The sequence below is a fragment of the Coenobita brevimanus genome, chromosome 40, assembly GCF_032717465.1.
Source record: "Coenobita brevimanus isolate Jiangsu-jjx chromosome 40, ASM3271746v2, whole genome shotgun sequence".
NCBI classification, from domain to species: domain Eukaryota; kingdom Metazoa; phylum Arthropoda; class Malacostraca; order Decapoda; family Coenobitidae; genus Coenobita; species Coenobita brevimanus.
This window is the reverse complement of record NC_136993.1, coordinates 8,358,460-8,382,883: the sequence shown is the minus strand read 5'-3', so window position 1 is coordinate 8,382,883 and position 24,424 is coordinate 8,358,460. Positions and strand designations below refer to the sequence as shown.

Sequence of the window (24,424 nt, the reverse complement as noted above, 5' to 3'; positions counted from 1 at the left end):
TTCTGTCTATCAGAATTCTTTCGTTCACCGAACTGCATCTCTCTGGAACTCACTTCCCCAGAGTTGTTTCCCTCCAAATTTTAACCCACAGCTGTTCAAGTCTAATTGTTACAGACATTTTATGAGCAGAGGACACCAGTAATCTGCTGTATGGATTATTTTTTTTATTCATTTGTTTTTCCTTCCTCTGTTCTGTTATTTAAAAAAATAAAATAACCAGTTACACACTAGAGTTAAGGCACCTTACCATTAGTTAAACCTATTAGGAACTCCTAGTTACTTTAAATGAGATAGTGCAAGTACTAAATTTATAGAAAAGTGTAAAAATCCCCAAATTAGAAATTTTTCTAAAAACTTACACACAAAATAATCTAACGCCCTCTTTCCCAAAACTTCTCCCAACCCCTCCCAGGTAAGCTGGCACTGTTTTCAGCAGGCCTCCTGCACACAGTCAAAGCACAGCTGCAGGGAATAGAAGCGAAAGAAGAGCGTTTTTTAAGTACACAAGAAAAATGACTTTTTTCACTATAAAGCAGTTTTAGCCTAAGATGTTCCCTGTAAATGAGTACTAAGTGATAAATATTGACTTCACAACAGGAGCAGCAGCAGGGGTGGTAGCAGCAGGGTCATCAGGTTCATCAGAGTCAGCAGGGTAGGCAGAAAAGCCAGCAGAACAGGAGGCCGGGGAGGCAGGATCAGCAGCAGAGGAGGCAGGGGTGGCAGGGGTAGTAGGCGAGTGGCTTATTACATTAACACTAAACTCGGGCACAATATACCGGATTTTGTCTGTAACTATAACTTGGGTACGGTGTGCCCGAACGCTGGTCTATGGAAAAAACTTGGATGTGGAACAGAGTGACTTGACCTACCTCTATCAAGACAAGGGATAGGCTGAAGCTATAGGGGGTCCCAGCCACCTACCTTAGCGGGCACACAGTGGGATGTGCATGACAGCAGATGCAAATCAATCAATCAATCATTTCCTGTGGCACCCTCGGGGATGCATAGGGCCTCGATGAACTCACACCACCACATCCTATCTTGTGCTAACTCCTCAAGATCTTCCCAACACTCATCTCCAGCTTCCCGTCTCATTGTCCTCACCCACGTCTCTTTTGGCCTTCCTCTACCTCTCCTACCAAGTGCCACTCACCCTGGTGTACCTCGTACTATTCCGTGTCTCCTATACACATGTCCTAGCCACTTCCATCGTGAGAATCTAACATATTCATCGATCGGCTGCACTCCCGTTATTTCTCTAATTCTACTATTTGGTATCCTTTCCCACCACTTAACTCCTAATATTCTTCTAAGTGCTTTATTTTCAAACACCAAGAATTTATTTTCCATAGTCACTGTGCTGTACCAAGACTCGTGTCCATAAATTAAAATACTCCTAACCATTACCTTATAAAGTTTGATTTTTGTATGCACAGAAAAATTGTTATTATTTCAAATATTTTTAAGCATTCCCATTGCCTGATTAGCCTTCTTTAACCTTTCCTCGAATTCAAAGTTCAAAGAACCATCCTTGGCTAAATAAGTACCTAAATATTTAAACCTGTCAACTTGCTTTACAACCATACCTCCAATTACACATTCCTGCGCATTTTCCATATTCATATTGATTATTTCAGTTTTTCCACAATTAATAACCAAACCCACCTTGCGACCTTCACTCACCTAACAGTCCAACACTCTCTGCATCTCTTCTGGCCCATCACAAATCAAATCTATATCATCTGCATAATCTAAATCCAAAAGTTTCCTGTTCTCTCCCCAAAGTATACCTGCACCGGTTTCTGTTCCAACGCGTTTCATAATGTAATCAATGACCAATATAAATAGTAAAGGCGATAGAACACCACCTTGAATTACTCCGGACTTGACTTCAAACGAATCACTCAGACAACCATCAACCATCACTTTACAAAATGTGTCCTCATGCATGTTCATAATGACCCTCACAAACTCCTCTGGTATTCCATAATGTCTCATGATCTTCCCCATAGTCTCTCTCGAAACACTATCAAAAGCCTTTTCAAAATCAACAAAACAAAGACTTAACAGCAGATGCATTGGGTAATTATACCCAAAATCAGCATTCTAGGCGTGAAACAAAAAACATCTGAATAACAGTCAATTTAAATTTGTTAGAATTTATGCAAAAGCAGTAATAAATCTTGTTAATAAACATTTCTTAATAACCAAGCATCCACACTACAAAACAATGCTAATGACAATAGAATATTCTGGTCAACTCTCAGTTCTTTCAATAATAACTTAACAGGCCATCACCCATTCCACCACTAAAATCTTCAGACAGTAACATTATAAATGACCCGCGTGGTAAACGAAATATTCTTGCCGGTACATTTGCTAGAAATTCTACATTAGAGGAAGTAAGCCAGAACATCCCAGTACTAGAACTTCACTCTCCTAAAACTGCTTCACTTAAAATACAGACTGTACAATCCATCCTAGACAATGTATCCACCAACAAAGCTCCAGGCCCAGATTTAATTCTCCAATTTTTTGAAAAAGTCCACCCCAGAACTTGCTTTTGTTCTAACTAAATTATTCAGACAATGCATATGTACTTTTTCATTCCCAGATTCTTGGAAAGAAGTCAATATTCACCTAATTCCGAAGAAAGCAAGTTTCTCTGACACCTCTGATTACTAACCAATAACAAGAAGCGGTGCCAGGCACGACGAACCCTTCCCCCGGCAGTCTTATTAGTGCTGACATATAAACACAACAAGGGAGTCAAAGATGTTAGATATCATGTTTTGAGTAAATTGGGTGAAAATTTACGATTTTATGCTCATTTGAAATTTTAGGCCAGACCCATCTGACATGACCTCCCTATCTCTAACTGGGGGGTGACCCCCTTGATGTAATGAGACACATTATAGGATGCAGAGTTGAAAGATGCACCTTTAGGTTTTCGTTTCATATTGATATGACGAATTTGAAAGGAGTTGTGAAGAAAATATTGTTTTACATTTTTTGGGCCCACAACATGGGCCTTGGCCCAATTTGGCTCAATAATTAATCACGAGATCAGAAAATCATTGGCCATCATCCTGCTAATTTTAGTCAAAATTGCGCCATACTTTTCGCCTAGTATTGATGACAGACAGACAGACAGACATACAGACAAACAAAAAAGCAAATAGGCAGACAAACCGAATGAAAATAATATCAGCCCCAGAGCCCCTCCAGGATGGGGATAGGTAACTATCACATTTTCTCTTAGTAAACTATTTGAAATTGTAATGAATAAGCACATAGTTTAACACCTTGAATCCAGCAACTATAAAGGTGACTGACTGTATGGTTTTCGCCACGAAAGGTCCACCACTGTTATACTCAATCTCCTAACTTACACCATCCATCAATCAATTAACCACCATGGAAAAATTTATGCAGCAGCTCTTGATATTTCAAAAGCTTTTGACAGAGTGTGGCACCGTTTCCTGCTATCTAAACTCCCTTTGCTATGGAATAATGTCTTTTGTTCTTCTGATTTCCTCATATCTCAGCAACAAAAAGATAAAAATAGATGATATGTATTCCAATTTCCACTCAATTAATGCCAGCGTGCCACAAGGATCAGTTCTGGCTCCAACCCTATTCCTAATAAATATTAATTATCTCTTATCTGGTACCCATAGTTCCATCCATTCATATGCAGATGACTCAACACTTCATAGTTCAATCACTCTTAAACACCCGTTCATAAAGTTTAATATCTTTAACTCACAACTCAGTACAGCCACCTCCATAAATCAAGACATATCTAGGATCACTGAATGGGGACAAAATAACTTTGTCTCATTTAATGTCAGTAAAACCAAATATATACAGTTTACTAATAGACAGGCATTGCCAAATTCCTATATTACCTTCAATGCTACTAATATTCCTATCTCCAAAAGTACTGAAATTCACGGTGTTTCACTCAACAGTCCCCTCATATGGACTTCTCATGTCAGATCACTTGTTAATACCGCCTCAAAGAGACTTGGATTATTGTATAGAGCTCGTAGGTTCTTCACCTGCGAGCAGTTAGCTATAATTTATACAAGTCATGTGCACTCTAAGTTGGTAAATTACTCACCCTTTTGTAATGGATGTGAAGAGGTTCCACTAAAACAACGAGACAAAATTCTGAACAAAGCTGTTAGGATTATTAATAACCCTGTCCTTACATATAAACAACCTTCCTAACAGGTAAAAAGGAATGTTGCCTCCCTTGCATTATTTTACAGATACTTTTATTGCAAATGCTCGGGCGAAGTTGCATCCATTGTGCCACCTCTCCATGCTTTCCCTCGTGCTACATGAGCATCTGGTAACGCCAATGACTGGAATGTCACACTGCCATACTGCAGAACTTCCGCCTATCATAAATCTATTATTCCCGGACCTGCATCTATTTGGAACTCCCTTCCCTAAAATTGTTTCTCCCCAGACTTCAAACTACAGCTGTTTAAGTCCAACTGTTACAGATTTTTTTTTTTTTAATGAACGGAAGACACCAGTAATCTGGTTTAAGGATTATTTCTATTTATTTGTTATTCCTTCCTTTGCTCTCTTATTTAAAAAATGCAGAGAGAGAGAGAGAGAGAGAGAGAGAGAGAGTTGCTTCTACCAGGCGAGTGTTTTTTACCTCAGAAAAGACCACAAGTAGAAGGGGGGATATGGAAGCCTGTATCTAATCATTCCAGTTCGAAAAAATTATTGTAAACCGAATTAAATCCTGTCAAACTTGCAAGAATAAGTAAAGGTAACATCCAGTGAGCAGAGGGGCTGACCCGTTCTGTCCGATACCTATTATTTATTTCCCACTGCCTCCCTGACATTACTCATCTCACCAAGAACCTCAAGCTAAAAAGGATTAACAACATGCTCATTTCATCTATTCAGTCTGAGGATACTTATGTTTGTTGCAATTAGACGACCATTAGACTTTTTATTTTACTTAAAGATATATATCCAGTCGTGATGATGGAGTTATTGAAGACTATATTTAACCATTCCAGCTCGAATATTGCCACATACCCATTGAAAGAATCTGAAGGTAAGAGTAATATATAAACTGAAAATACGTTCCTAGGGTTGATAAGTACACCCATTCTTTAGTCATTTTGTTCTTGCCACCTCCAAGCGACTTTACTTAGCTCAAAGTCAGAACTTCTGACTTGGCTCAATCCAGTTTCCATTAACCCTGTCGATACGGTAAGTCTCTCACCCTCCTAAGCTTGTGGTAACATGGGGACGGAAATGTGGGCAAGGAATAGTGATTATCTGAATGACATGAAAAAAAAAAAAAAAACTTATTTTTCATTACACACATCGACAAGTTATTATTGAAACTATTTTTATTCTGCAGATGACCACCTATTTTTTTTTCTTTCTTTTTTTTTCAGGATCTGGAGGTACTGAAGGCAACTCTCATTAACCCTTGCACCATGAGGAGGTCTTTTCTAACATAAATAATAGGATACGGATGAGCATTAGTAAAGAATAAAAGGTGTTGTCACACTGAAACGGTGAATGGAGGTTATTTTTTCGCTACTAGAACTCTTTCCTAAACTTAGTCAAACCGTGTAGAGGAAGGATGATGAAATAAGCAAATATCATCATTTTTAAAATTTAATCCAGCACAGCATCGTTGTTTTCATATTAATTAAACTGCCGTTAGACAAAACTATGAAGCTCTGAAAAGTCGTTCTGCAATGTTAACCCGCCCCGTCCCGACGACGTATGGGTACGTTGCAACGATTTGCATTTGCCAGTCCCGGCGACGTACCAGTACGTCGTGCAATTGCAAGGTACCTAATTTGCACAATTTTCAATTTTCGTACGTGATTTTTCGTATGTATACATGGGACACCTTCCTCTATTCCTGTACAAGATACCAAGCAGGGACAATGCCTTACACTGCATAACCTTCCCCCTCCCCCCCTCATGCCATTGTCTTGGCAAAGGACCTGTTACCAATGACCTGGCTAGTAAAGTTATTCAGGGCCAGAGTGATTCCCCAATCGATGACAATGTGGAGGACAATGTTTACATAGCATTAGAAGAAGAAACAGCCAGAAATAATGATCAGGTAGTGTGGCAAAAATAGGTCAGGTATGGTGATTAGTTAGTGAGTGAAACAATGCTTATAATGCCTTTATTACTGCTTGAAAACCAATATACTGTCATACTACATATACATTCGTACCAAGTAAATAAATAAATACCGTTTATGAGTGGATAAAATAGTTACCCTCCCATAGAACTCGTTTTCTTTGGTGCCAGCATGTTAGAAAACCCACTCAGGTAAGGAGGAACTCCTACCTGGATTGGGCACTTTAAACCTCAGGTGAGCGATTTCTCTATGAATTTTCGATGTTTCTCACCAAAAGCGAAGGTTTTAGCCAAAAAAAAAAATTTCGAAAATACCTCGGGACTGGGGGATGTCGGAGGTGCGGAAAACCTCGGGACGTGACGGGTTAAACATATCGCTTCGATATCCATCACCACGTGATCTAGTAAACTGAATAAAATTGCGTGACGCGAGCAGAAAAATAATTAAAACTAAGTCATGGAGGAGAAAAATTATAATAATGATTATCTTTCTAAAGACATGCAGGGTCTGAAATCTCAGTAAAATCGTCGACAGGGAGCATGAATATAAGAGATCATGAGAGTGAAATAATTATATATAATCACCTTTATTTCAGGAGAAGTGTGGGGCTCAAAGCTGCCAAATGGTTCTTGGAGTGGGTTAATAGGCATGCTAGGGAGAGGAGACGGGGATATAGGAATTGCCACTATATACATTTCATCTCTACATGATCGAAAAGACTATCTAGATTTTACTGCTCCATTCGACCAATTGGTAAGTATTGCTGGTGACGTCATATGGCTCGATATCAAATGCACAACTCTCTCTCTCTCTCTCTCTGCACATGTGTGATTAATATCTATATATGTATATCTATCTATCTATCTATAAGTATATAGCTAGATAGATAATCACATAGAGATATAGATAGATAAACAGATAGATATCGATACATCTCTTTCTCTATCTATCTATCTATCTATCTATATATATATATATAATTGCCAGACGCCTCAATCCCGTTTGGGGTGGCCACAAACAAATCACCTCCAAGTCGCCCTTTCCCCCGCCATCTCACTGCCCTGCTCCCAACTCACACCCTCCTCTCTCATATACCTCTCCACTCCATCCCTCCATCTCATCCTCGGCCTCCCCCTCCCTCTTCCCCTCTCCACCTCACTCACATACACTCTCTTCGTCAGTCTTTCACCCTCCATCCTCTCCACATGGCCAAACCACCTTAGTGTGTTCCTCATAACGCTTCCTATCACATCCACATCCATACCACAACGCTCCTTTATATCCTCATTCGTCAGCCTGTCTCTCCATGTGACTTCGCAGGCTCCTCTTAAATAACTCATTTCCACTGCTCTCACTCTTGACTTGTGTCCTTCCGACAACGTCCAAGCTTCACTTCCGTACGTTAGAGTTGGTATCACAATACTGTCATGTAGTAACTTTTTCACTTCCATGCTCACTTCCCTGTTTCTTATCACTGCTTTCAAAGAACCAGCAACCTTTCTTCCCTGCTGTACCCTTTCACGCACTTCACCCTCCAAACCTCCAACCTTACTCATCACACTACCCAAGTACTTAAACGTACTCACATTTTCCAATTCCTCACCATCCAACCTCGCTGTACATTCACTGACTTCACCTCTCTCAAAGACCATCACATTCACCTTTAGATTCCGTTTCTTACACACTCTCCCAAACTCATCCACCAAGCCTTGCAGCTCCCCTTCGTCTTCACTCAACAACACAGTATCATCTGCAAACAACAATACAGGGAGTTTCCAAACACTATCCTCTCTCACAAGGGCCACTCCAACATCCACTACCCTACCTTGTACCTCTTTTATTACACAATCCATGTACAGATTGAACAACCATGGAGACATGACACATCCCTGTTTCAACCCAACTTTCAAAGAGAAAAATTCACTTAGTTCACCATCGACACGCACTGCAGCCTTCGCACCATCGTACAAACTCTTCACAGCATTCAACAATTTCCCATCTACTCTATATATTCTTAACACTTTCCACAATCCTTGTCTATCCACCCTGTCATATGCTTTCTCCAAATCCATGAAAGCCGCATACAACTTCTTTCCCTTCTCTAGAAACTTCTCCACTAAAGATCTAAGAATGAATATCTGATATACACAACCTCTTCCCTTCCTAAAGCCTCCCTGTTCTTCTCCAACTAATTTCTCTGTACTTTCTCTAACTCTGTCAATAAGTATCCTACCATACACTTTTCCTATTGTACTAAGAAGACAAATGCCCCTATGATTACAACACACTTCTTTTTCCCCTCTTCCTTTGTACAAGGGAATAATTATACCTGACTTCCAATCCTCCGGGACTCTACCTTCCTCCCAGGCCAATCTGCACATCTTCCACATCCATTCTACTACTATCTCTCCCCCATGCTTCAGCATTTCACCACACACTCCATCAATTCCTGGGGCTTTCCCCAATTTAACTTTCTTCATAGCTTCCACAACTTCTATCCTACTGATTTCTTCCTGTCTTCTCACCTCCCTCCTTCTCGCAGCCATTCCCCAGCCACATATACTAGCATTACTTCCATCCTCTATGTTCAACAATTCCTTAAAGTGTTCTCTCCATCTGCTCACTTTTTCTCCCTTCTCCACTAGTAATCTACCATTTTTATCTTTCACTCCTCTGCTAACTTCACTTCCACCCTGTCTTACTCTTTTCACCTCTTTCCAGAATATTTTCTTACAGTCCCTCCACTTTACACTCAAATTCCTTCCAAATTCCTCATCCACTCTCTTCTTACTCTCCCTTACTAATCTTTTCATTTCTCTCTTTCTTTCTACATATAACTCTCTCTTCTGCCTCTCAACTTCTTCCACGCCCCTATTTCTCATCCATTCATTGTATGCTTTCTTCTTTTGTGCCATAGCCTGTCTCACCTCTTCAGTCCACCACACTGTTCCTTGCACCCCCCTCCGTCTTCTCTTCCTTCCACACACCACATCACATGCTGCGCATATTTCTTCTGTAAAAATCCTACACACACCTTCCACGTCACCCATCTGCTCCAATTCATATTTGCCCAATCGTTCCTCCACTTCTCTCTTATACTCTGCCTTTTCTCATCCTCTTGTAACCTTTCCACTCTCCTTGCAACTACTGCTTCCTCTCGTCTTTCCCTTCTTCTATTCCTCCATCTTACTTGAATTCTAATTCTGGCCACCACCAAGTAGTGGTCAGAAAGTCCACTCCCCCAACCTCTATGAGCTCTTGCATCCATTACACATCTTTGCATCCTTTCATCCACACACACATAATCAATCATTGCCTTCCTTTCATTCAGTTCACCACCCACCCTTCTCATCACTCGCCATGTATACCTGTATACCTGTGGATCATTTTATGCCTGAAGAGGGTATTGGCTATCATCAACCCCCTCCCAGCACAAATGTCCACTAACGCACTCCCATTCTCATCTCTCTCAGCAGACACAACTCACTCACCAACTATTCCATCCACCTTCAAATTCCCAACTTTACCATTCATATCACCAATCAGAAACACTCTCTCATTCCTTCCAAACTTTTCCATGCACACTTCTACATTTGTCCAGAACTCTTCTCTCACTCTTCTATCACGATCTTGCCTTGGCGCGTACACACGCACAATCGCCCACATTTGTATTCCAACTTTCAACTTTACCCACACAATCCTTGACCCAACTGATCCATACTGTCTTATGCTCTTCTTCCATCTTTTACTCACAACTATACATACTCCTTCCTTTGCCCTCTCATTCTCACCTACTCCTGCACATATACCCCATCCATACTCCCATTCTCTCACACTTTCTCCTCTCCATTTTGTTTCAGTTATTCCACGTACATCCACTTTCGCACCCTCAAGCACCTGGACAATCTCTCTCTCTTTCACCTCATCATATATATATATATATATATATATATATATATATATATATATAAGTAAATAGATAGATAGACAATCAGATAGAGATATAAATAGATAAAGATAGATATCAATATATCAATATATATATATATATATATATATATATATATATATATATATATATATATCAATATATATCAATATATATATATATATATATATATATATATATATATATATATACATATATATATATATATATATATATATATATATATATATATATATATACATATATATATATATATATATATATATATATATATATATATATATATATATATATATATATATATATATATATATATATATATATATATATATATATATATATATATATATATATATATATATATATATATATATTTTATCCATTCACTCTCTCTGGCAAGGAGAGTATGTTGTCACCCTTTTTTTTTTTTTGTTACAAGGATTACTCAAAACCTAAAGGAGAGAATTGGACCAAATTTGGTGTGAAGATAGCACATATTCCACGGAACAATCGATTAACTTTTGGGACCGATGTTTGTTACTTTGTCTGTCAGCAGAATTATTCATAAACTGAAAGAGAGATCTGGACCAATTTTAGGGAGTAGATAGCCCATGTCCCAGGGAACAGTCGATCAAGCTTTGGGACCGATCCGAGTCGTATTACAGATTCTGCATCCGGGAAACTCTTTTTCCGAAACCCTAATTATTGATGAAAAAAACCTAACCCATTATGATGAGTGGTTTGGAAATTGCTTTGCCCTTGTTGGAGAGATGTGCTCCACTTTGTGCCCCTCTAGTTTATCCTGTTTTCTATCCCTCTTTCCATCCATTCCTCCCTCCATCCATACCTTCTTCCATGCATCCATCAGTGTGTTTGTGTACGTGAGGGAGGATGGTTTGAGCAAGGGTTGTGTAAATGGTCAGTGGAGTTGTGGGGCAGAGGATTGGCAGCTCCACTACTACAATGCTCCAGCCCACTCATCCCATCTCATTCAGGAGTTTAGGGGCAATCACAGGATCACACAGGTCCTACTGGCACCCTGCTCTACTCACATGGGACACTGTGACTTGGGCATTTCCTGAACTGAAGATGCCGCTGAAGGGTTCGTGATTTGAGGATACAAATTAGATCATGATATAGGGAACAAGGATCTTGCTGGCGATCCCAAAAACTAAAATTACAAAATGTCTGCAGCAATGGAAGGACAGCTGGAATGTGTTGAATCCTGAAGGTTATATGTAAGCTTTTTTTCCAGCTAAAGGTCGGGAACTTTTCAATCAGGCTTCGTAAATATCATCATCAGTCATTGTAAGTTCACTGCTGATCAAAGGCCTTCCCATCCTTCTGGAAGAATTCTATGACTAAGCCAGTGTCTGCTAGATTTTGCTTGAAAACTCCCCTATATCATCTCCTCATCTCATGTCTGACCTTTTTACTTCTAGGTTTGCAATCTCTTGGAGTCCAATCGCTCAGCCTCTTGTTCTATGGGTTATCCCTTATTCTTACTACATGAATTTCTCTCCTCGATTTGTGTCCTTTTATATCCCCTATAATGGCTTTATCTTTTGTTTGCTCTCTTACCAAGTTCATCTTTTCCTGTCTTTCAAAGATATTCCAAACATTTGGCTTTCCATTGTTCTCTGAGGACAGATTAGCCCCTCCATCCATGATGACGCATTTGTCATCATATGGGCATGGCTGCGACTATACTCAATGACGCGTTTGTTGTCATTTAAGCATTAAAACCTTTGTCAGAGAAAAAAGTTTTCTGCCGATCAGCTTCATTTTTGGAGGCATCATAATTCCCGCACTTGTCGTCAAAAGTAATGACTTGGCAACCTCCGGGCCCAAGATGTGTGGCAGCCCGGACAGGTTGATTAGTTCCACAGCAGCTGTCAAGGGAGAAGGTAGCACGCAGTGCAGCATTTAAATCGTACTCTATTTACCCCTGTCCTGGGCTCACATCATATTCCACTATACCTATAGTGCTTGTGTTTACTTTTTCGGCACTATTGTGATTAGATTTGGTGTTTGCAATAGGTAATCATGTTTTTGTGAATCATTTCTGGCTGTTATCAGCCGTTGGCCCAAAAAGATTGTACTAGGCCTACCGTGTTATTCGCCGTGTCCGAACAACAACACTGCATCTACCCTGCACCCAATGTGATTATTCAACCACTGAACAACAGTGACAGTGAATCAGGTGAATATAGTGTGCTAGTGAGGCAGGACATAGTGAAACGTTAGGAGGGGAAGGCAAGAAACTGCCTGATGACACGGCGTTGTCTTGAACAGAATATTTGCTGAGGTGTTGATGAAGTCCTTGTTTTATGTTGATATGTGGTGGATAATGTTACTGTGCAACAGATAGGAATGTAGTGCAATGAGTGTACGTGATGAAATATTGGCTAGGGGAGGAGTCACGTACACCTTACAGCCACGCTGTTGTCAGGAGGGGATAAAATAGAGGAGGTTTATAGGGATATTCGATTTTATCATATTGTTATATATATTCCGTATGCTTTCTGTGTGAAATAAAGCATGAATGTTGTAGTGATATGTTTATCGTATGTTTGTGTGGATGAACATACAGTAAACACTGTACCACGTGCTTGTCAGAAAATATCGCCTGGGATACCTCAGGTATTGCAGATGTGACAGACAGAGCACGTTCATGTACTGTTGTGGTGAAATATACTGTATGCCTCATAAAATGATGGATTTCATTATGTGTATTTCGAAATATAATTGTAAACACTGCAGCGTCATCAGGTAAGGGAAACATCAACTGCTACACCTTACCGTACAGGTTAAGGGCCACATAGTTGTACTTGATGTGGTGTAACATACTGTGTATCTCATATATTGATAGATATGGTTATGTTTTATGTAAAAGACATTAAATAACTGACTCAATTGCTCGTAAGAAAGAGTACGTCTCGTACTCTGAGTTAGCACAAAGGTATCGACATGCAACGCGAGGTTAGGAACACGTGCATTTACATTTTATTGGTGAAATATACTGTGTATCTCATATATTGATAGATCAGGCTATGTATTATGTGAAAATAACTTCCCAGATAGGGGCCATGTAATTGACCTGCATAAGAGGTGCATTTACATTTTATTGGTGAAATATACCGTGTATCCCATATATTGATAGATTGAGCTATGCATTATATGAAAATAATGTGAAAGACTGACCAACGTGCTGGCAAGAAAGAAAACGTCTCGTACACCTGAGCTAGCACAAAGGTAGCGAAATGCAACATGAGATACGTAATTGTAGATGCTGTGATATACTGTATATCTCATACAGTGATATATTTTGTTATTTTTTTTGTGAAAGGAAAATGAAGGTGAAAACGTGATCGTCTAGAAATAATCGTTTGCTGCACCTTACTGCCTAGGTAGGGCCACATAATTGACCTACGGGAGACGTGCATTTACATTTTGTTGGTGAGATATACTGTGTATCTCATATATTGATAGATTAGGCTATGTATTATGTGAAAATAAAGTGAAAGACTGACCCATGTGCTCATAAGAAAGAGAATGTCTCGAACACCTGACCTAACACAAAGTTGCAAAATGCAACCTGAAATACCTAATTGTAGATGGTGTGGTATACTGTGTATCTCATACAGTGGTATAATTTGTTATGTGTTTATGTGAAAAGAAAGTGAAAGTGAACCATGTGATAGTCTGGAAATCATCGTCTGCTACACCTTACCGCCCAGGTAGGGGCCACGTAATTGACCTACAGAAGACATGCATTTACATTCTTTTTTTTACGAAATATACTGTGTATCCCATGTACTGATAAATTTGGCTGTTTTATGTGAAAAGACGGTGAATAACTGACCCACGTGCTCGTAATGAAGAGTGCGTGATATACACCTGAGCTAGCACAAAGGTAGCGAAAAGCAACGTGAGGTTAGGAAAATGTGCATTTACATTTTTAGTGAAATATACTGTGTATCCCATGTACTGATAAATTTGGTTATGTTTAATGTGAAAAGAGTGAAAAGCTGACCCACTGCAATGTGTTCTCGTAAGGGAAACACCGTCTGCTACACCTTAGTGCACAGGTAATAGCCTACAGAAGACGTCCATTTAAAAATTAGTGGTGAAATGTACTGCGAACCCCAGAAAAATTATAGATTTGGTTGTATGTAATGTGCAAAGAAAATGAAAGAGGTAACCACATGCTCGTGGCCCCCTACCTGTGTGCTAAGTCAGATGTAGGAGACGATGTTTTTCAAGGCCATACACGTATATCATGAACCCTTGTGTTGTGCCAGTGTTGAGCCATGTTCTTGGCTGGCTGTGAATAAAATATCTTGACTCATAAAAAGTGATAGATTGGGATATGTTTTACGTGTAAAGACAGTGAAAGACTGACCCACTGCAGCGTGTTCTCGTAAAGGAAACACCGTCTGCTACACCTTAATGCACAGGCAACGGCCTACGTAACACGTCCATTTACATATTAGTGAAATGTACTTTGTATTTCATAAAAATTATAGATTGGTTATGTGTAATGTGCAAAGTAAATGAAAAAGGTAACCACGTGCTAGTGGCCCCGACCTGTGCACTAAGCCAGGTGCAGATGATGTTTTTCAAGGACATACATGTATATCATGAACCCTTGCTTTGTACCAGTGTTGAGCTAAGTTCTTGGCTGGCTGTGAATAAAATATCTAGACTCCTTTATTTCAGCTTACACTCCTACAACAGAACTGGACTACCACAGGGTCCTGAATCCCTTTTGACAACAATTTATTCTCCAGTTGGCTTGCAATGACAGAAGTCTTGGAGAGATGAAACGTGGGTTGGCACCACATGAGTGGCATAAAATCATCAGTGAGGTAGAGTCAGAGAGCGACATTGAGAGCGACCGCTCTGGGGTGGAGGAGGTTGAGCTGCCCCACTGCCTTGCACCGCGGAAGACCACACCACCATCATCGGCCGGTTTCACCGGAAAACCCTCCCCACCTCTAGGACCTGCCGATCCCACCACTCTCTTCGTCGGTTCCCAATCTCCAGGCCCCTCTGCCTCCCTTGGCGAGCCAGTGTTACCGGAAGCCAAGCCATCATTCATTGTGATGGCCCCTCCAAACGCTTCTGCTGTGCAGGATGCTACGGTGACATCCTTGCTGGCCAGACCGAGGAGACTGGTGTCCCCAAAGCCCTCTGTCTCGTCCTCGTTCGAGGCGTCTCCTCCCAGAAGTGGGCGTCGTGGTCTGCTGCCTGGGCACGGGGGACATCCAAGGGGTCAGAGGGCAGGCCAAAGGATGTTGACAGGCCGACCCGCTGCCACCGCTGCTGAAGAGGATCCTGGGTGGAACAGTGACCCATTCACACTGAAGCACGGGCCGTTCACTGGCTCCCCAGGGATCAAGGTGGATATTCCAACAACTCCCCTTCAGTTCTTCCAGCTCTTTTTCACGCGGGAGTTGTTGTCTTACCTTACTGTGGAAACCAACCAGTACGCCACATTCCTGGGGACTCAGCTGGATACCTGGTTCCCCTGCAATGAAGAGGAGATGGTCAAGTTCCAGGGGTTATACCTTTTCATGGGGGTCGTGCACATGCCCACCATCAGGCACTACTGGAGGAGCTCCGAGCTGCACGACTACCCTAGAGTCTGGCAGGCAATGAGTGGAAGGTGCTTCACCGCCATCCTCAAGCACTTCTACGCCTTCAACTCACTCGCCATTCCCCGGGACAACCAAGACTGGCTCATCCACGTTCACACGGTCATGGAGTACCTCCTTCAGCAATTCCAGTCAGTGTACCTATCCGAGGTAGGTACGCTGACCTCAGCCTGGATGAGGGCTCTCTGGGGTGGAAGGGCCAGCTGTCCTTCCGTGTGTACAATCCCCAGAAGCCCACCAAGTATGCCATCGAGCTGTATATATTGGTTGGGTCGTCCTTGGGCTACTTCTGGAACCTCGAGATCTACACAGGGTACACTGTACCTTCGAGAACACCTTGTGGGGCCTCGTGGAACCGTTGAAGAACCAGGGCTATAAGTTGTTTTATGGACAACTATTGCAGTTCTGTAGCCCTGTGAGAACGACTCTTCACCGCAGGAATTTACGTGTGTGGGACCCTACGGCTGCCAAGAGGAGCGCCACGTGAGCTGCAGCCATTGCCAGAGCTAAGAGCCTGCCCGAGGGGGGCATGGTGTAAAGGTACAAGGACATTGTGCTAGTCCTGAAGGGACAAGCGCATTGTGAACATAGTGTTCACCTTCTACACTGCGGACACCATTCTGAAGAGAGTTCAACGAAAGGTGCGGGGTGAAGACAGGTGTACAACCTACATGAAGAAGGTCATTAACAATCCCGAAGTTGTGGAGGAGTACGACAGGTACGTGTGTAGGGTTGATCATTTCGATCAGATGGTCCAGTACTACCCCATCCAACTTCGAACTGTCAAGTGGACAAAGAAGATCACATTCTACTTCATCCAAATAGGACTGTTCAACGTGTTCGTGCAAGTAACTCTCCTTGAATTTATGGAGCAGATCATCTACAATCTGCATTTCCGTGAAGAGGACTGGCCCGTGTAGGGACACACACTCCACCATGCCCCAGACCTACCTACCCCTCGGCCAGCACCAGCAACACTTGGCACCCAGCAGGCATGACCACCAGCACCAGGATGGGCCCAGCCACCACCAGCACCAGCACAGAGTGCAGGACACCCCACACCAGCACCACCTGCAGCAGGGCCATCACAGGTGCCACTGTCTCCGACAACACCACCTGCAGGAGGCCCATCAGGGGTGCCAGCACCGCCACCACCTCCAGTTGCTGGTCCGTCGGGAGAACCCATGCCTGGGCCAGCAGCTCCCACACAACAGGACCACAGAGGATGAGGGTATTCAAGCAAGCGTCGCCGGGTGACTGACGATGACGTGAGCTTGGATCACACTCTGGGCCACCACCGGGCAAGGATCCCCGACACGAAGAGGCTCAGGTGTACCTTGTGCTTCAAGTTGGGGGTGAGGAAGGACACAAGGAACATGTGTCCTGTATGTGATATGCCGCTTTGTATGGGTGATCGTTTCGAGTGGTACCATACCGAGCGATACCTTCACCAATGGAGCACACACACACACACACACACACACACACACACACACACACACACACACACACACACACACACACACATATACACACACTAATACACACACACATACACATACACACACACAGTGGGAGTCAGAGATAGCAGACATGCGACGTGGGCGCTCCATACCGAGCCAGCACGGCCAATGGCATTACCTAAATTAGTATCTTTATATGAGTCAAGCTCTGTACCAGGTTAGACTAAATGATTTTTCATTATTAACCCCTACACCGCGGGCATGTTTACCAATGTTTTGCGTGTCCCGTGGGGTTATTCGGGCTCCGACAGACTCTCGAAAAATATTTGCCAAAAATCAGTTATTAGTCCTAGAATATTAAAATTACATACGCTTATGGCACATACCTTCAGCATTCTCCTGGAATGTTTGTTGAGCCTTCGTCTGTTACCGTAGGACTTGTGGAGACCTCTGAATTTGGGTAACGAAGTCTCCACTTTACACTTCCCGACAACCCGTAATATGATTACCACAGCCAGATATAAACACTATAAATACTACTCTATGATTTTCAAGTAGTTTGGGATCCATACTCCAAAAAAAAAAAAAAAACACTGTGAAAGCAATGGAAATTACGAGCGCGTCTGATCGTCGCACTTACGCTACTTCGCTCTTGGTACTCTGTCATTTATTATTCATAAAACCCCTCACACTTTATATTTCTATTACTATATCACACTTATATATATATATCTGGAGTCTTTCTCCATAAGTTTCCTTCAGTTGTATTAGTTTATTGTCACTGAAGTCATTCAATTTTTCATTCAGTAAAATACGTAGAGAGCCACGGATTCACTTTCACTGTTATAACATAAATTATTTGTACTCATATTCTTATATTACTAATTACTTATATTACTATTTACATTTTCTATTCTATTTTCAATATTTACCCTTCTATTTTACTTACACTATGTTATTCACTGTCACTTTCAGTAAGATAAAACTATAATACACTGTTCAATCATATGTACTGAACATCCATTGCTTTCACTTGCTATTTACACATTATTTACACATTATTTCCAAATTATTCTGCTTTCACACTTGCACTGTTAGAACTGCTTCTGGCTGTGGTAATCGAAGAAGCAGGTAACACAGAGGGGAACCTGGCACTCAGCGCACTGCCAAGAGGTGCGTTTGTGCTCAGGTGTGCGGCGGGTGGTATGTGCACACACCTGACACCTGCGAATCGCAGCCTTCCTTTTCCCTGTGGCAGGCATAAGCTCAAGTCTGTGCCAATCCATATACGCCCTCTGCTCAAGTCGGTTGGGAAGTGTTACTGGATGGCGCCTTGGAGTTGCTACTGTCACCCTACCATATCTTTCCAGCAGCTGCTGGACACAAGTCCTGGCGAACAACCTCAGGGAGAAGGACTTGGGTGGCTTGACCTTCATCTTGTACAGGATGAAGGCGTTCAGCATCGTCATATCTATGAGATGCAGAAAAACTTTCCTGTACCACCTAGTATTCTTCCTGAGGCAGTCGATCTCACCAATCATCATGTCGGACTTGTCCACCAGCCGCATGTTGATATTGTAGTCCAACACAGCATCAGGTTTCATCACAGGTTCGCCTGTCCTACGGTCGACCTTCCCACTGTCTGTCATCTCCCCCTTATGTACGGTGGTGAGCATGTGCACGACCCTCTTGTCATGCCACCGTATTGCCAGCATCTTCTCAGACTTGCGTAGGTGCACGTCTCCTCGCTGCGAGGTTCCTGCCTCTGTGGATTTGGGGAAGTGGGCACGATTACTTTTGACAGTGCCGCAGGAGCCAATGCCGTGCTCAGAAAGGTACTTGGCAAGTTTCGGTGCTGTATAGTAGTTGTCTGTATACAGCACATGATTCTCACTAAAATACTTTTCTAGGAGCACTTTCACTACACAGCCTGAGAAGCCAAGGGGGTGTGTTTTATCCAGATCGACAGTGCTGGCTGAATAAATGACGAAGTCAAGGATGTACCCCGTCTTACAGTCGCACAGTACAAAGAACTTAATTCCAAAGCAATGGCGTTTGCTTGGAATGTACTGCACAAACCTAAGACGTCCTCTGAACAAAACCAAGGATTCGTCAATGACAACCTTCTGAAAGGGGTGGAAGAATGACATGAACTTATCCTTCATTCTGCTCAGAATCTCCCGGATCTTCCAGAGTGGGTCGGTTTGGGAAGGTACATCATTGTCGGCAAAGTGCAGGTTTCCCATGATGTTCCGGAAGCGATCTCTGGTCATGTACTTATTGAAGGTGGGTGAGGGTAGTAAGGGGTCCATGGACCAGTATTCTTCCAACTCATGCTTCTTGGAGTGTGGCATGAGAAGCATGAGGGCAAAGAACACATACAGCTCCTGCACTCCCAGCATGGTCCACTGTTGCATCTTGGCTGCACCTGTACCACTAGCAGCACGTTGTGATTCGTACCTGTTGGTCTCATCACATATGTGCTGCATGACTTCGTCATCTAGGAAGGCCAAAAGGTAGTCCACACACTCAGCATTTTCGTCAATAGTGAAGGCAGGCTGAACTCCTGAGGAGCTCTCATCAAATACTAAATTTTCAGGCACAAAATCTGACCCTTCCGTCCACGCGAAGGCGTCCAGGATTCCCTGTCGTGGCGGTGTAGGGCGGGTGGTGGTGGTGGTGGTGGAGGTTGGCTGTGAGGCAGATTTATCTCGTTCAAGGTCACTCTGACTGACCCTAGGTTGCCGTACAGCACTAGCAGCCCTTACCCTATTAACTACACTACTTTTCACTGTCCTTGATTTACCTCTTCCTCTACGGCCTGCCTTCACTGTTGATGCTGGTGGTGACTCCGACAACGAAGACTCTGGAGATAACTCAGCCGACGATGAGGAAGAAATGAGTGAAGTGGGGCTTGGGGAACGGGGAGGTGAATGCACTCGGGACTCATGGCGGCCTGGGTCACGTGGGGGCATTGTTCTGGAGCTAATACGCCGCCTTTTCACTCCCTTCCCAAATTCCTTGCCTTGCTGCACTAAAGGCTCCTTTCCCTGGGAGCTAGAGACTACTTCCGACACTGAAGCACTTGTTGTAGCAGTTTCTGGCATGATAACCTCACCCGGCTCATTGCACGATTCACCCGAATCGTCAAAATCACTGTCCATCATCACCATGGACAATTCTGCAAGTTCACGTGCCACTGCAGAGTCACTAAGGCCTTTCCTGCTTCCCTCACTACTTTTCTTAGGGGTAGACGTCACGGGGCCCTTTGCAATGGGTGCAGAAGCGGCAGGAATGGCGGGGCACGAGTGTGACATTGTTTCACTCCAGCGGAGGACAAGGAACTAAATGCCGCGGCTTATCTGAGAAGGGAAGGGTTGACAATGACACTGAGGCTGACTGCTGCTTACATGCTAATTTTTTATAGGTAGAAAATCTCGGCAATACATAAAGAAATAGGTAGTTCCAGGTGAATGTAAATGTCACTTAGGCTTCTCCTTTCCTTTCTGATATATATTTTTATTACAGACATCGATTACAAGGCATAATTCAAAGAGGAAATTACCGTGGTAATGTAGCGAATGAATGCACGTGAGGTGTTGTCAGGTGATAATTAGCCAATTCCTGGTGTATAACACTATCACTTACCTGATTTTTTTTTGGTATATATTATTTTGTATAAGTATAGGGCATAGGGCTTATTTCAATGGATGAAATCTGTGGAAAAATCCGGGGGAAATTTGCATAGCGCAGCGCGGCGTGGGAGGTGAGAGGACAGGGTAATAATGGAGGGCAGGTAGGGAGGGGAGTCACGAAGGGGGTAAAATCGCTAAAATGTCAACAATGGATGGGAGTACAGATGAGATTTGGAGTGCTGACTAGTGTTGGACATTGGCAGTACTGATAGATGATACAAGCCACCACTTGAGAGCCTGGGATAATTCAAAATAACACAGAGTCACAAAATTGATGCCCCACGGTATGATCCATTGTGGCCGAGCGTCACGAAAGTAATGCCCCGCGGTTAAGGGGTTAAAAGAAAAAAAATAATAAGAAGTTTAAACAAGACTTGTTCAAACAGAAAAGAGAACCGAGAGGCGAAAGAATGCGCTCAGTCAGCTGAGGTTTGTTTAGACTACAGCTGCACGGGGAATGTAAGTACATGTACTCTGTGCTTTTAGTACTGCAAAATGGACACATACTTTAGTAAAGCAAATTTGGAAAAGAAAAGGGATCCAGGTAGAAAGCAAGATGATGATTTCTACCAAGAACTGGTTGAAGTGGAGAATCACAATAGACTGGTTGAACGTGTACACAAACTAGAAATAGCTTTCAAAAATGAAATTGATGAAATAAAGAAGTAGATGCACTTGCAAAAGGAAGAAATAGAAAAACTAGGAAGGGAGGCCAACAAGAAAGACACAACCATCAGTGAACTAACAGTGGAATTGAGTACACTTAGGAAGAAAATGAGTGAAATGGCAAGTACAGTGGTCAATTACGAGAGTGTTATGGAATGAGTTCAAAAATGATACAGAGACAATTAGGCAAGTAAGCAGTCTGATAGACCAGAGCAGTGATATTGAGAAGATAACACAGGTGAATGAAGCTGTGCAAAGCTACAAAAATGATGTGGAAACCACGTATGCTGAAATGGTGAAAGTAAAGAAAAACTTAGAAACAAGGGTGGAGGAAGAAAGCATTAAACAGGAAGTGAAAAGAATAATCCAAAACAATCCAAAGTTAGTCAGAGATTCAGCAGATATAAACAAATCTATAGTAATCACTGGTATAGAAGAGGAAGACGTAAAAAACAAGATCACAAGAGACAAAAAGGAGATGGCAAATGTAATGAGCTTACTGAAAGAAGTATCAGAGGAAATCTGTAGTAAAGACATAGAGGAACACAAAAGGTTAGGGAAATACGAGAAAAGCAAGACAAGACCTCTAAAGGTGACTTTCCAGAGTGTAAACACTGTGGAAGAGATACTAAAAACTGCAAAGAATCTTATGGAAAAAGAGGAGTTCAAAAATATATGGATAAAAAGATGCCTAACACAAGAGGAACTGGAATTACTGAAAGAGAAGAGGGAGGAAGCAAAAACAAAAAATGAGGGAAGATCAGAAGAGGAGAAGAATACATTTTTTTTACAAAATAATAGGATTGCAGGTACGAAAGTGGTACACAAACAGGAGGGAATAAAAAGGAGGAAGGTAGTAGAACCATGTCATGACAAGTATATAAACAAGATGATAAAGTTGATGTACTCAACTGTGGATGGAATGGTATCTAAATTACTACAGATGAATGATTATGTCAGAGAAAATGAACCACAAATAATATGCCTAACTGAAACAAAATTAACACCAAGGATATCCAATGACATACTAAACTTAGAGGAATACAATATATGGAGAAGAGACAGAAATTTAAAAAAACGAGGAGGAATTATAATATTAACTAAGAAAAATCTAAAAGTCAATAAAATAAAACTAGATATACCATCACCAGTAGAACTGATTGCAGTAGAGATCAACACATCTGAAGGGAAAGTAATTGTAGCCAATTTGTACATGCCACCCAGATCAAACACATGGGAAAGAGACGAATATGAGGACCTGGCAGACAGTACAGTTCAGAGTTTAAGATCATTACCACATGAAATGGAAGAGAAATCGGAAAGAATTATACTAACTGGAGATTTTAATACAAATATAAATTGGAATACTCTAGATATAATTAGCCAAGAAAGCTGTTTGGACCAAAAGCTCCTGGATCTCGTGCAAGAATTTTTCCTAACGCAACATGTGAGGGAAACCACCAGAAAAAGAGGACTCAATGTACCTTCAGTGCTATATCTAATATTTACTAGGCAAGAAAATGATATTGACAGTTTAATATATCACCCTCCACTCGGCAAAAGCGATCATGCAGTACTAAATTACAACTTCAGGATAGCATGATATAGTTAACAGCAATGAAAGTTACAAAAAGAGCCTAAACTATAAAAAGGGAAATTATCAAGACCTAAAGAAGTATTTCTTTGAAGTTGATTGGGAAAATGAGCTTAGAGGACAAGATTTAAATGCTGTATATAAAAAATTCTGTGAATTTTATGAAATAGGAGTCCAGAAGTACATCCCACAGCACAAAGAAGCAGATATGAAAATACAGAATTGGTTCAATACAGAATGTAAAAATTCAAAAGAAAGAAGAGATTTGTTGTGGAATAGATACAGAAGACACAATAGTGAAAGGGCGTATAATAATTACAAACAGGCAAGAAACGATTATACAAGAATAAGGAGGGAAGCCCAAAAACAGTTTGAGGAGGATATAAAAAATAAAAGTAGTGATCAACCAAAGCTGTTTTACAGCTACATCAGAAGCAAAACCAAAGTAAAAGATATAATACAATCTATTACGGACGAGGGAATCACTTATACACAAGAGAAAGATATTTGTGAAGCACTAAATAAGAATTTCCAATTAGTTTTTACAGAAGAAAAAAATTTTGAGAGGGACTATGTGGAACATGCATGTCCACACATACTACCAGATATACAAATAGCAGAAAAAGTAATACAGGAGGAGTTAAGTAAATTAGACAGAGGAAAAGCAAGTGGTCCTGATAAAATTTCATGTTGGGTACTACAAGAATGTGCAAAGGAGTTAAGTAAACCATTATTTTCAATTTTCAAGAAATCCTTGAGTCAAGGTAAACTACCTGATATTTGGAAGAAAGCAAATATTGTCCCCTTATTCAAGAAAGGAAATAGACAAAATCCACTCAACTACCGACCAGTATCACTGACCAGTGTTGTAAGCAAGGTATTAGAAATGCTTATAAGAAAAGCTTGGGTAAATCATCTAGAAGAACACAGTATGATAACAGAAAGACAGCTTGGTTTCAGAAAAGGAAAATCATGTGTTACTAATCTGTTGAGCTACTGTGACAGAGTAACAAACACAATACAGGAAAGAGAAGGATGGGTGGACAGTATCTATTTAGATTTCAAGAAAGCTTTTGACACAGTACCACACCAAAGACTTTTATGGAAACTGTACCATCAAGGAGGAATTCGAAGCAAACTGTTTTGTTGGATGCAAGATTTTCTCATAAAAAGAGAAATGAGAACAGTACTAAGAGGAAACTACTCATCATGGAAAGAAGTGACTAGTGGAGTACCACAGGGTTCAGTG

At 41.5% G+C, this 24,424-nt stretch overlaps 1 protein-coding gene across 1 annotated transcript in view; it reads left to right on the top strand.

Annotated features, from left to right (window-relative positions):
* LOC145397277 (glutamate receptor ionotropic, kainate 5-like) overlaps nt 1–24,424 on the top strand; it is a 181,542-nt gene that overhangs the window by 122,009 nt on the left and 35,109 nt on the right. The window contains exon 7 of the mRNA XM_080270473.1: nt 6,744–6,901. Coding sequence (XP_080126599.1) covers nt 6,744–6,901 — 158 coding nt within the window. The remainder of the gene's footprint in view (nt 1–6,743; nt 6,902–24,424) is intronic.